The sequence below is a fragment of the Babylonia areolata genome, chromosome 2, assembly GCF_041734735.1.
Source record: "Babylonia areolata isolate BAREFJ2019XMU chromosome 2, ASM4173473v1, whole genome shotgun sequence".
NCBI lineage: Eukaryota > Metazoa > Mollusca > Gastropoda > Neogastropoda > Buccinidae > Babylonia > Babylonia areolata.
In genome coordinates, this window is record NC_134877.1 from 40,551,098 (window position 1) to 40,565,828 (window position 14,731).

At 37.5% G+C, this 14,731-nt stretch overlaps 1 protein-coding gene across 3 annotated transcripts in view; it reads right to left on the reverse strand.

Annotated features, from left to right (window-relative positions):
* Positions 1-14,137, reverse strand: part of LOC143301246 (uncharacterized) — a 34,689-nt gene extending 20,552 nt beyond the window's left edge. For 2 of the 3 annotated variants that reach the window (XM_076615404.1, XM_076615388.1), the window contains exons 1-6: positions 13,795-13,856; positions 9,613-10,648; positions 7,563-7,961; positions 6,401-6,456; positions 3,493-3,711; positions 1,158-1,409 (exon numbers count right to left, since the gene is read on the reverse strand). In XM_076615404.1, coding sequence (XP_076471519.1) covers positions 1,158-1,409; positions 3,493-3,711; positions 6,401-6,456; positions 7,563-7,961; positions 9,613-10,627 — 1,941 coding nt within the window. In that variant the 5' untranslated portion in view covers positions 10,628-10,648; positions 13,795-13,856. Of the gene's footprint in view, positions 1-1,157; positions 1,410-3,492; positions 3,712-6,400; positions 6,457-7,562; positions 7,962-9,612; positions 10,649-13,794; positions 13,857-14,035 lie in introns of those variants that run through there. The other variant, XM_076615396.1, reaches the window with a different exon arrangement.
* Between the last annotated feature and the right edge of the window lie 594 nt (positions 14,138-14,731).

Below are 14,731 nucleotides of genomic sequence, written 5' to 3' on the forward strand. Positions count from 1 at the left end.
AAAGAGCACTGTTGTGTTCAATGAGAAAATTCATGAAGAAAACCTGCACTAGTGATCAGTTGAAGTCACACTGGCACTCCCAAAGAACAAAAAAAGAAAAAAAAGAAAAAGAAAATGACAGTGGGTTTTTTTCCTGTATTCAAAGTGTCTAACATATTTTACAAGTCAACCTTTCCCTAAACTCCACTAAGATTCTTCAGCCTTGTTGCCTGCTTAAAGCAAAGAAGAAGAATCAAATCGTGAATTCTACTCAGAAACGATTTATGTCAAGTTGAGACACAGCACAAAATACATAGTCTGTTGGGCTCATAGACAAAGGCTAAATGCAAAAGTATATTCTTTGCTGAAAGCTTTGCGCTAACTTTGTGAAACTGGTCATTTCTGGTCATTGCTGCTGATGTCACTTCAATGTTTTTATTATCATTGACTTTTTAAATCAGAGAAGAGTGAGATGGAGCATATTTAGTAACAGTATTCTATAGAATGGAAGTGGGAGAACAGATAAACTGAGCTTTAATTGACTTACGCTGATAATGAGCAACAAAACTAACAATTACATGCTATTAATGCCACAGACTGAATTTTCCCTTCCCCATTTCATAAAGTTCAGTTTGCTCTCTGTACTGATTTTCTGAAAATCTTACTTTTAATTCAAATCATTGCTTGATTTTTACTTCTACATAACAGCATTTTTACATGGCGTGTACAAATTGTGTAGCCTTCTGAAGGTCAGCATATCGTACTAACCTCAAAACATAGTGGATGGCAGGGGTGTAATCATAATGTTCATCATCAGTGAGACATTCTCTCAGAAATATGTTTGCCACCTCACTCAAAAGCATCAATCAAATTCATCATCAATGAAAATTTTCAACACCAAACAACAAACAGGTACTGTCACTCTAGGGCACACAACACCAAAGCTTGAAACTGGTAATAGCACTTGTCTCTCTTGTTTGTTGTTTGATATGCCTCTATTTCCCTCAATCAGTTTCCAATTCTATCAAAAAATAATAAATCAAAACTTTACTCACAATGATTACTTTGCTTCAGAACAATTATATTTGGTCAAAGTCAAATGCAAAAAAAATCTCCAATGTATATTGTAAATATGTCTGCAAATAGTGTATTTTGATTATTGTGCTCTAAATATTTACCTGAAACACAGCAGTGTTTTTGGGGAAACAAACAACAGTGACATCATGCAGAGAAGAATGCGGCATCTCATTGAAGAACTCCCTGAAGGTAGTGAACATTGTCTCTGCAACTTCCTGGGGTAAATAGAAAAGAGTTCCAACACCCAGCGTGGGAAACACAATGCTTTTGTATCCCATAGCACTGGCAAGGGCGAGGCAGGCCTGTGTGCGAGTCCTTATCCATTCCAGGTGAGGGTAGCGGATGTCTTGAACCTGAATCAGAAGTCATAACAAATTTTTTTTACTTCTTCAACAAAGATATGAAGACAGTGTCAATGACAACACACACACACACACACACACACACACACAGAAAGATAAGGAGCTTCACTTTCAATCTGTCAAATGAAAAAACTATGAAAGCCTCTTCATCACACTTTCAGTGAAGCTACTAGACCTGAATTTATCGTCCTTTCCTCATGTACTTACCGCAGCTATAGCTGCTTCTCTGCATCAGTTCTGCTCTCTGGCCATCCCCAACAATGTCTTCCCAGAATGGGTGAAATGATTGTGTTGAAGAGGTGCTTGAGGTGTTCTAGGTATTCCTCCAATTCTTTTGTTTGTTTCAGATATTGTAGCCAGCATACAAGCTGAAAAGTGTCTTCTGTTTGTCCCATCCATGATCTTCCATGTCCCTGACAGCTGCCTTTTCGTTGCTTCACTGCATCATGCAGTGGGTTTTGATGCTTTTCTAGTCCTCTGAAATAAGCCTTAAACAGTTCGAACTGGCCTGGCCTGGCCTGCGCTGAAGGAAGGTCAAGAAGGTATTGCATGGTGAAAGTTGGCATGTCTTTCACTGTTCCCAGGATCAGTCTCACTGCTTTGTTTTGAATTCATTCCTTCAGGAGGCTGCTTCTAGAAAGTGTTGTTAGCCCTAGTCCATAGTAAACTGTGCCAGAAGAGGTGGCATTGTTCAATGCCTTTGGCTGCCATTGCCTTCAAGAATGAAAGACCCTCTTGGCATTTCAGAACAATGCCTTCAATGTTTAATGAATGTCAGCCTGTAAGACTGTATTCCTAAATAGCATGGACTATTTGTTTTCTTGATCTGAATTCCACCAAATGAGAGCTAGTGATGATCTGCCCACAGTTTTGTTGTCAGTGCACAGCTTTCGCCGGACTGATGGAAGATCCTGTATCCTGACACCATTGGGCAGTATTGTTCAGTTGTTTCTAGATGATGCAGTTCTTTCTTCTGCACCTTTCAAAATTTTGAAGACTAGGCCATTGGCCACTCATGTAAGCTCAAGGGCGTCTCCACTGTTGTTCAGTCTTTTGTATAAATGTTGTACAGGACAGGGAAAAGTGGAGATCCTTGTAACAGTCTGATGGAAAGTTTGTAGGGTGCGGGCATCCAATCTCCTGGACATAGGATAGTTATTTCCTGAAGTGCTGCTGCTATTCATCTTTTCAGTGTAAAACGTACTCCATACTTTAGCTGCAGCTCCATGTGATGTGTAAACTGGACTTAATTGTATGCATCTTCCAAGTCTGTTGCTACTTCTTTTCTTTGAAATCTTCGAAAAGCTGCAAAAGCAGCCATATTTTCCCATGTACACTTACCTGTTCTATACCCACATTGATTTGAAGTAAGTAATGTGCCACTGTTACCTCTTGCCAATTTCCTTGTTATTGTGTGTTCCATCAGCTTTCCAGCTATATTTTGCACTGTTAGGATTCGGTAGCCATCTACCTGGCAACAATCTTTCCCTGGTTTTGGTATGGGCTTAAAGAAACTGTGTGTCCAATCCTCTTACACTCTTACTTTACAATAGTTATGTTTTATTTATGACAACACACGTGAAAGTGCCCCCCACACACACACACATGCGTTCATAAGCACGCACATACAAACATACATATGCACATGGAAAAGGAGTTTGATAAAAGAGAAAAAAAAACAGCAGAACTTCTGAATAACCAAGACAATTCAGGATGTGTCAGGGTCAAAGGATTCAATCTTTCACTGCTATCTTTACAACAAAGCAGGATCCCCAAATCACCTGGCAGGAAACATGATCCCAGTATCCCACAGAACTGTCTTAGACTGATTTGAATCACAGTTTGCTCTGTGACAATAAATGTGAATGTGTGTTATCTGTTTGCGTCAATGTGTACAAATATGTACAAGTGTGAAGGCAAATGTTTAATGCATAGGTATAATCTGCATGTACAAATTCTGCTTCTGTGCATACACACAAAACCAAACCTTTTGAACCATCCAAAGACAATTTCTAAACCTATGCAAGAAAAGGCTGAAAGAGGAATGGTGACACAGAGAGAAGATGGGGTTTACCTTTGCATTCATGCTTGGCAGCAAAATATGGAAAATCTTCTGGAATGCTTTCAACTGAAAACAGTCAGTAACAGCCACCACGTGATCATCAATTCCTTTAGGATAACGTGCCTTGCACTGCTTGGACAGTTCTGGGCCGGCTGCTTTCAGTAATACTTGAGACAGCTGCCCATGGGTCATATCTAACATCTTGTGTGATGAGTTGACAATGACATCTGCCTGAAATAAGACAAACAAAAACTGACCAACCACCATGGGTGATGGTTAACATCACAAACTGATGACTGGGAGGCTGAGAGCTCAATCCCCAGAAACTAGTATTTTACTGCAGGATTTTTCAATACAAATTTGTTCTTTGATATATCTTATTCTAAGTGAAACAACTCTTTAATATAAGTGACATTACATGAATGGAAATGTAAAAGAACAGGTGAATGGTGTCTGTTCCATTGCATATTTCTTAAGGATAATGGGGAATTATAAATGCAGTATAGAACTAAGACCAACCCTTTGAGACAGCATCATAAAATATTTCATTAACTCTTAAATTGCAATATTTTATTCATTCATTTCTGAAGATTACTTCACCACTTCATTACAACATTAAAAATGGCACTCTGTGTGTGTGTGTGTGTGTGTGACAGACAGACAGACAGAGTGAGAGAGACAGAGAGAGAGAGAGAGAGAAAGAGTCTGTGTGTGTGTGTGTGTGTGTGAATAAATGCATGCATGCTTAAAAACTAACATTTGATTTTGAGCAGTTATCGGACGTGTCATGTGTGTAAATAGGTTTTAATATCCCTTCATACATATGGTTAGCTAATAAAAAATGACAGCTATCATCCTTCAGACATCAGAGACAACCTCAGAGTTTCTTCCAATTGTATTTGTCCTGCAGAGAAAAGGAACACAACTTAATTATAATATATGTCTATTTATCATATACCATAGGATTCTTCACTGTCAATGCTGATACTGGACAAAGCTGTTGTGCTGACCACCTTGTTGTACTGCTGTGAAACATGGATGACATATCGCCATCACTTCAACAACTTGAGCAGTTTCACCAGAGATGTCTATGAAAGATCCTCGGCATAAAGTGGCGGCAAGACAGGGTCTCCAACCTCCAGGTCCTAGAGAGGAGCAGCCTGCCCAGCACCGAAAGCCTGATGATCCAGTGCCAGCTACACTGGACAGGTCACGTTGTCCGCATGACAGACAGCAGGATCCCGAAGATGCTACTGTGTGGCCAGCTGAAAGAAGGCCACCGCGAACTTGGAAGACCCTGCAAGTGCTTCAAGGACACCTTGAAGACAAACCTCAAAGCCTGTGACATAAACATCGCTTCCTGGGAAACTGATGCCCTTGACCGCTCTCACTGGAGGACGCTGTGCTCTAGTGGCATGAAGACGTTTGAAAACAAGAGAACGCTGGCCATTAAGGAGAAGCATGAGCGAAGGAAGCAGGACTCAACTTCTGGAGACGTTTTCCCTTGCAACACCTGTGGGAAGTGCTGCGAATCCAGAATCGACCTCTTCTCCCATATGAGGACACACACCGACAAATAAGCCTGCCTGCCTACTCATCCGTTGGTCTGATGGGAGACTCCATCATAGGATTCTTCACTGTCAATGCTGATACTCAAGTAATACTCTGGTACAACAAATGGCTCTCTCCCTTTCTGAGAAATGGCTTAGCAGTTGCTGTCTTTGAAGGGTTTAAGCCCCCTCACCAATCTTCTCTCCCCCCTTTTCCCACAATTTTCTCCCCTCCACCTCTGTTTTCTCCTTTGAATACATAAAGGCTATATGTAAAGTCGTTGTATGAAAGACTAGCTGCTTCCTTGCGCTTGTTTTTTCCCCACTTCCATGTTGCTTTATAAAAAATTTTAAAAAAACCAGCTTGTATACATATATTGCCTTTAGGCATTTTTGTATGTCTTACTCCACATACTATTTAAATCAGTTATGCTGATACATATATATATATATATATATATATATATATATATATATATATATATATACATACACACACACACACACACAAGTCAGCGTCATTTCACAATTTTTCACAGATATTTTAAAGTTGATGTGTCCCAATGGCCACCAGTCCAAAAGCTTGACATGTCTATCTTAATTATCCATGAGAAGCAACGAATCACACTTTGTATGATAATTTCTGGATGTCATTGTCAATACCCCTCCTTACTATGCTTTAAAATGGCAGATGACGAACCACAACATTACCCTAGTAGCTTGAAACAGCAGTGTATAATGACAAAAAATTTAGATTTTGATATCCAAGATGCTGCAGAAGCTTTACAAGTCACTGACAATAATAAATTGAGTGCTAGGTGTGGCAAAATCTTGTCAGATGGCGTGTTTGGCATGACTGAAAGTTAGAATAATGATTTGCAGAGATGAGGGAGGGCAGGGGTAGTTGAAGAGCTAGATGTAGCCAATAAAGGAGAGAAAGCAGAGCAGGAGGTCGAGTATAGCTCTGTGGCTGACCAAGAGTTGACCTCAAATCATCCACTTCTTCAGGGCTGGGAGGGAGAGAAAGAGAGAGGAAGGGTTGAACAACAATAAGAACTTTATCAAATAAATGTTAATTCTAAATGGTTTCATAAGTCTATGTTTTGTTAGTAAATGTTAATTCTGTATCATTTCATGTATTCATATTTTTCTCCCATTGTGTTTCATTTAGAATATTTGATTCAATACAGTTTTTATATCTTGTCCATAAAAAAAATAATTTATCTTACAAGTAGTTTATAATGATTGTGTGTGTGCCTGAAAGCATGTGTTCATGCATATACAGTTACCACAATGACCTAAATCAACACTTATATTAACCAACCATGTTTTTTTAATGGGAAAATTATCACCTGATTTCATGTCTTTACCTTAAGATCCAGGACGTCTCCAACATGCATCCTTACTGAACGACCTCCTGCAAAGTCTGAAGAAAAAACCCACACAAATTAGAAACTGAACAATGTGCTCCAGACATGTGACAACATTATCTTTTACATTCACTGTCATTCAAACGACATTAAAGCACCAGGTAAGCAACATCTGTACTGTCTGTCTTCTTTAAGGTTTGCTTGAGCAGTCCAGTATGACTTCTTGTTTTTTACACACAGCAATATATGCATTGCATCCAACCAGCAGATTGATCACTATCCTTATTAAAATGAAATGTCAACAATGAGCAGAAGTTTTGACGTTAGCTGAATGATTTTGGTAGGCACTATGCTAAAACTCAAAGCATCCACCCCACCAGACCCCAATACACAAAGAAACCAACCTACCAGGAAAAGTAAATGATAAAACTTTATGTTTTCCAATCCATTACCTAACAAGACACCCTGAAAGCTCACCTAATTAAACATGAAAATCAATTAAAAACAGGAATGGTTCAATTAATTTTCATATAATGTTTTCATTAGATCAATATTGGTACAACATGGGGTCTTCTATTGTTATAGTGACTTACAGTTAAATGTTCTCTCCAACAATACCTTTATACCTTAAAGCCTTCTTCAACAGAAAAAGGTGAATATCAAAACTGGCAGATATCTTCAAAACAGAAGCCTCCATCCTGTACACAGACATCATCTCAAATAGAATTTCAAATGTAAAACAAAACCCCTTCTCAGTTGATATGACTTGCTTAAATCTGAAATTTCTGCTTCAAACAACTCATAGTTTCTTCCTTTCTACAAAGAAAAACTGACAAAATACATTGTCAACACCGGGCACTGAATCAGCTAAGCAAACATTCTGCTTCACTCAACACAAAATGAAAACATGTTTATATTATTTTCTTCTTCTTTAAATAACACACTATCAGTACGGATCTGCTTTAAAATATTAACCCACCAAAAAAACAACTTTGTGATTTACAGACTGTTTTTAATGGTGATGAACATGGTGATAAAGGTTGCATGATACCCGTGATTTTGGTATTATGTTGGCTAGCTTGAATCTTTCTCTCTAATTCTCAAGATCAGAAGCACTTCATCAATTCACTATCTGAAATACAAACAGCAAAAACATAGTTACCACATGACCATTCCCTGTGCTCCAAAAATGTGCTGATGTTCTCCCGTAGCACTGATGTCTCGGAGTTGCCTGCATCAAGATACAGCTTCAATAACGAGGCTGGGGTGTTTCCACTGAAAACATCCACAATGCTTTGAAGGATGATTTCCTTCCTCAGGCCACTTTTGATGAACAAATCATAAGGAATTGCAACACTCTCCCTTCTTTCTGCAGCTTTTTTCATAAAATTTTTCAGTGTTCCTCTGATGTAGTCTGCTTCCTTACCGCCGATGGTCTGAGGTACATGTATTACCACCACAGAACGCGTTCTGTCTAATGGACACCTCAGAAATAGATTTCCTGCTTTGGGGGATGGTCCAATCCATCTGGCGTAATCTTCCTCAATCCCTGTCAACATATCTGTTGAAAAATATATAAAAAAAAGAAATGTCAGTACATAATTTTAAAGGAAGTTCATCTTTCCAAATACCTTCTGTTGTTTTTTATTGTTGTTGTTGTTGTTTTTTTATTCAAAGCAAGATTCTTCCCTTTCTTCAGTAAAATCATGGACAAATCACAGTTCTCTTCACATGAATATCATTATTATCATTATGACCATCTAGGAAATACATGGAATGCTGAATCTTTTATATATGAAAATCCTAAACACTTATAGTTTTACTTTACCACTCAGTTTGCATTCCCACGTGTATCACCACACATTCCAATATATGCATACATATGCATATGTGCATATATGATTTTTTTTTCTCTGTTTATTTGCAAAAACAAAATATATTTTCTTGAACTTTCTGCAACCAAGAAGAGGTGTCATGTGTAATCTGTTTGATCTAACCACACACTGCCTGCCTCCATCACTGTGTGTGTGTGTGTGTGTGTGTGTGTGTGTGTGTGTGTGTGTGTGTGTGTGTGTGTCTGTATCTGTGAATAATGCACACTACTTGTTTAAAATTTATTCAAACATAATATCAAGATATCCAACATAAATGTTTAAGTCTCCTTAAATGTGGACATGTACCTATCTCACTTGCATACTGATATTGACAATGCTGTGTCAGTTTACCTCATACTTGGGCAAGCATTCACTAATACTGGAAAAAAATTCAAACTGTGTAAATACCTCAAAATAACTGCTTTTGAACTTTTGACATATGTTGCACTTTTTTTTTTCAGGTTTATATTTGAAAACAAAATCAAATATAGAGCTTGTCATATCTCAAACAAGTTAACATTCCATTTACCAAAATATTGGCTTTTAATAAAAAATTTTAAAATTTCCTATTCCTATTTCCTTCACTTTTCACAGTTTAATGTAGCTGTTAAAAACATAACACACGTTAAACAATATGTATAAATGTAATTCTGTATCTTTAATCTAAGTACCAAAATCTGACAAAAAGTGGCAGATCTGTGTTGCTGTCCTGGATGCCTGAGGGCATAAGAAGCCTTTCATTAAAAAATTATCATCAGCAACCATTTCATGGTCAAACCTGTCATATTATGAACTGTAAAATGTAAAGAATATTTTTGGGGGAACTGTAAAGTGTAAAGAATTTTTTTTCCCATAAAAGATAAACATTGCTTTATCCTCCTAATATCAAATATGGCTTCCAGAATGAATGCTGTACTGTTAATGTATTAAGTACATAAATCTTTTCTGGTTTCTTTACAATCATGGGTCTCTTGTTTTCCTTTCTTTAACTCTCTTTTCATTGTCTTAAATTTTCAATACATAGAAAGCATCTGCTGTTGCAGTTACCATTACTATGAACTACTCAAGGACATTACATTGAAAAGAAATAACAGCCATATATAGCTGTATTATAAAATAAAAACTTGTTCAAAGAAAATGTAATGTGTGTGCATGTTTATGCATATGCGTGTGTGTTCATGTACCCAAGTATGTGTATCAGTGTACATGTTTGCATCTATGCAAATGCATGCACATGTGCGTGTGTACGTGTGTACGTGTGTGTGTGTGTGTGTGTGTGTGTGTGTGTGTGCTCATGTATAAAGAAAGAGTGGACAGTAAAACACACAAAAAACCAACCTCTCCTGAGAATGTGCTGTATCTGGGGTGACCACACACTCCGCTCAGCACAAAGTGGCAGCACAAGTACTTGACAGTTGTTGTTTTCAATTCTCCCCTCATGTACACACACTGTGTGACCACAAGATGTGGCTGTCAACAGAATGGAAGGTGGGTGTGTCTTTATGACACACTCATTTCTCTTCTCAATCCTTTTCATTGCTTCATAGCCTTCAGGACTGTCTAAATACAAGGTATGAGCAGCATCCACAGGAATCTGACAAGAGAAAAATCTTGAAAGCAGCCCAAAGAGGTCATGTTGAGACTGTTCAGATGTGACCTGGAGAAATTCTGTTCCATTGTTTCTTTGTAGGATTTTTACACCTGGGATCTCATTCTCAATTATGTAGAAATGGCATTTGAAGAAAGTTATCATACTCTCTGGCAGATCAATTTCTTCAGTATTTCTCCTCTGCCTGGAAAGGTTGTTCTGTCGTTCAAGTCCCATTTCCTGGTCCATCAGCAATGATGTTTGTTGTCCTTGATTTTGAAAGTTATCAGCCTTCTTGCAGTTGGCACATCCCATTATTTCCTTGTTTATTTGAGGGCATTCTGCATTAAAATCACCTGTGCTAGTTTCACCTGCATCGTTCTCTGTTTCTTGTTCAAGATCTAATGTCGAAGCTTCCAAAATGTCTGCTCCTTGACCAGATGTTTGTCTCACATGTGTCTCATTTGACTGGATCTCACTGTCAACAATAACATAGTCTCCAGATTCACGCTCAACAAAATTAAATTCAGTTACAAACTGAAACTTGCCAGTGGAATCTATATTTCCAGTGTGGTGATCCTCTTCACGCAGGTCTGGTTTGACTGAAAGACTCTGGAAATCTGTGCCCTCGTTTCCACTCTCAGATGAAGTGTTATCCTTTGGTGATTGAAAATCTTCTGCATGTGTTTTATTGAATGCACCCAATTCAAAACGCTGTGTGCCACTGAAATCTGCTGTATTTTGGTTCCAAATGCAATCTTCCATTACGAATGCTCATAATGATGGCTGGAATCAAAAGAGAAAAGAAGAAAAAGTAACAATAATAGCCATCAAATTCCATCAGGTATAACCTCCCCTCACTGTCACACACACACACACACACACACACACACACACACACAAGCAGAAAATGTATCAATATAATAGATAGACAGACAGATACAGACAGACAGACAGATAGATAGAGAGAGAGACAGAGAGATAGATTGTAAAAAATCAAACATGGGGCTTAATCAGTTTATGATGCCCAGATGCACTGCTGAGTAAAGTAAAGCTTATAATTTCTAATTCAAACTTTGACCCAGAATGACCAGATGTAAAGAGATGCCAATCACTGTGCAGTGTTTGTAGGAACAATCAGGAAATTTAGTAGGAAAATTTTGAATTTGGTATGAACACTTTCACTCTAAGCTACATCAGCAAACATACATTTTAGTTTAATCCACTGGGTTTAGATATAGTTTGACCGAGGCGCAACTTGATTCAGCCATGTTCTCTCTTGTTCAGGTAAACAATTAAGATGATTGGTTCACTCAATGCTGTTTCAATGTAAACATGCACGTGATTAGCTGAGCATCATCACTGACGTGAGACTAAGATTAGTAGTGACTATCCTGGTCTTATGATCGATAGGTCTACAGTGTCTGGATAATGTTACCACAGGAAAGCAAATAACCATGCTATGAAGTCGAAAATGAACTTGTCAGAACAATTTTTATGTTGGCGTAATGCTGGAACAAACTGTAATTGAGCATAACAAAATACAGCTAAATCATAACAGTTGGCATTTCTGGATATAGTTGTTTTGTTGTTTTTTCATATGAAATGATGAATAAATAACACCACTTTAAAGATGCTGGAGACCGTAAGAGACATTCTCCTCTCAACATTCATCTCAGCAACAAATTTTCACTAAAAGCTCATTTAGGCAGCAGATTGGGAAGCTGGGAAGGGGAAAGACTTTTTTTTTTTTTTAATGGCCCCTGCCTCATTTTAAACAACAGACTCAATTGGAAAACAAAGACACAACAAAACTGGAACATAGTCGAGTGGCATCCAGTTCAGTTGTGCTTTAAATGCTTTGTTACATATAATAAAATGTAAACAACAATTCTCAGTCTGTGCAATAACAAACATCACGAAAGTTGTACCATGAGATGCATGACCTCCGCATCTATTATTTGCAAAAACCAACAATTAAATTACAGGGGAAAAAACAAGAGAGGCAAAGCCTTCTAAGGTCATGTATAATTAGCACTGAATTCAGCATACAAATTAATGAAAGGACAAATATAAAAGGTGTTCATGGTTTCTGGATTACTGGGTGCCTGAAATTAACAACTGTACTGATCAGGTCCACAACACATAAATCATTTGTTAAATGAAAAAAGTATAATGAAGATTAAAAAAATTGCTGAAATACAACTGTACAATATAAAACCAAGTTAATGGAGAGGAGAACTAGACTGCCATTAAGAAAAATGCACACTCCGAAATTTACAGGAGTTCAGAAAAATTGTCCAACCCAAAAAGTGAGTACAGCACCAGCCACAGAAGCGATCCTTTCCACCCCTTCACAATCCCACCCATTCTGGGATATACTTCATATAATACAATAATTCATATTTGAAGTTCTGACAACAAAAAGGAGACTGCCACAAACAAGTTCACCTTTTAACTTGACTGACTCTTTCCTACTGATCCTACAGCCCAGTACTAATATCAGACAGTCCAGTGTCTGGGTGGTCTTGCAGGCAGCTATTGAAATAGAACTGATCCAAATACTGTGCCATATAAATGCAGGAACACGTGATATTGTTATTTAAAAAATATAATTATTCTTCTTTAATAGGGTGGGACTGAAAAATATTGTTTCAGATTCATTCTTAATTTGGGGGGTTATTTGTGATACTCTCTGCAGCAATGGCTGTCTTAAAAAAACAACAACCAAAAAACAAAAAAAACCAAAAAAAAACCAAGACAGCTACTTATCTGCGAGCTAAACTGCAAATGCATTTTTCTGAGTTTATAACATAGAATTCAATGTCTGCCATTTTGGCAAAATGAATTGAGGCTGGTATTTTCCACAATAGAATTTTGTCTGCAGGGACAAATATTGTGCTTCCAGTACTGCCCTTCACAAAAAGAACACAGAAGTTGCAGATTTACGGTATAATTGCACTTTAGAATCAGGAATTTAGGATGCTTAAGAGCGACATTAACATTCTGTCCCAAAGTGTAAAGTAATGCACATGGGAAGAAAAATTCCAGAAAACAAAATACCATGTGATAATAGAAGACACCACACAGGACATTGAAAAATGTCAAAATGAGAAAGACCTTGGCGTATTTTTTTTTATAATAAACTAACATTTGACATACATATACAGTATATAATAAATAAAGCCAACCAGATGATAGGAATATTTAAGAGAACATTTACCTATTTAGATAAAGATATATTTCTTAAACTGTATGAAGCACTGGTTAGATCACAAGTGGAATATGGTAATATTGTGTGGCACCCATACTTCAAGAGACAATCTATAGCTACAGAAAGGGTACAAAGATGAGTAACTAAGTTATTAAAAGAATGCAAATCTATGAACTATCAACAGAGACTTATACACTTAAATCTGTATTCATTAAAGGGTAGAAGGCTAAGAGGGGATTTAATAGAAACATACAAAATGTTAAATTGCTATAATGAAGTCAATGTCAATAATATTTTTAGAATGTCAGATTATGAAAGTACAAGAAATTCAATGATGAAATTTTGTAAAGAGCACTGGAGTAATAATTCATTAGCTAATTGAGTTGCACATTATATGGAATGCACTACCTATCGAAACTAAACTTGCACAAAATACTAATGTGTTCAAAAATCTCCTTGACATGAACATCAATTTAAAAGAAAAATTTATTGTCTTTGCCGAGTGATTTACAGTACGTGTAAAAGAACATATATATGCATCCCACAAAAAAAGGAGACCGATATTGAAGGCCTTGGCAGTCAAATGCTGCTGCTACACTTTAGCATCCTAAATTCTAAATACTAAAATGCGATATTATTAACTTTGAACGTGTTTCAAATCTTTTTTGAAAATGAAATTGAATAAGAATACTGTCTATTCGACACTTAAATATTTCACCTCCTCAATTTGTCAAACCAAACATGGAAGCCGTGTTGATCGAAACCGAAACCGAAACTTCTGTTCATGACATCATATTGCTTGGTGACCAATCGCATTGCAGTCTTTCAAGAACACACCCGAAACGATATATTTTTTTGATCAAACATAGGAAAAACAACCACTCGAGCTGCATCTATCATACTGTCTTGTTAGCATTTCTATATATTTTTACTCAAGAGCATGAAACAAACCAACTGACGTGTTCTGTGAAAATATCTTCCGTGTGTTGTGAGGAATCACTTGTGTCTTCCGGGGTCATCGTTTCATGGAGCGAGGGGGGGAAACTCTTACTTGTCTTTGGAGACAGGTTAACGCCCAAAATGCAATTTTTCTTAGGCGTTTGATTGGCTAAGAGCGGATCGACAAGTCTTTTCACTGTTAGCTGCGCGAAGTTTGGCCAAACAGAGCAAACCGATAGGCCTAGTGTGCATCAGTTTGACATGGAAAGTATATGTATCGCCAAACATGGAGTATAATACAAACTCCTCCTTTTATCTTGTATTGAGATTCAGCGAATGAAATTCGTGCCGTTTAAGTCCGAATAAAATGGAAATGAGGACGGATTATTAATTGCACACACACACACACACACACACAAAACCAAACAAACAAATTGGCACTGTTGTGAAAAGGCCAAACAGTCAACAGGGTCTGCACGGGGATGGGGGCATGGCCGATGGGGGCAATTGATCTAAATATCTTTAGATCAGTGGGATGCGCTTTCCACCTATTTTTTAGAACAATGGATGAGAGCTCATGAATGTTCTCGTCTGCGACAAACATCACTGATCAAATAATGATGTGACCACAGGTTTATTTTCGCGTCCTGGAGCTACGGCACTTTTCGTGTTTCTTGCAAAGCAGGCATGAAGTGTATGCAAAAAATACAACAACA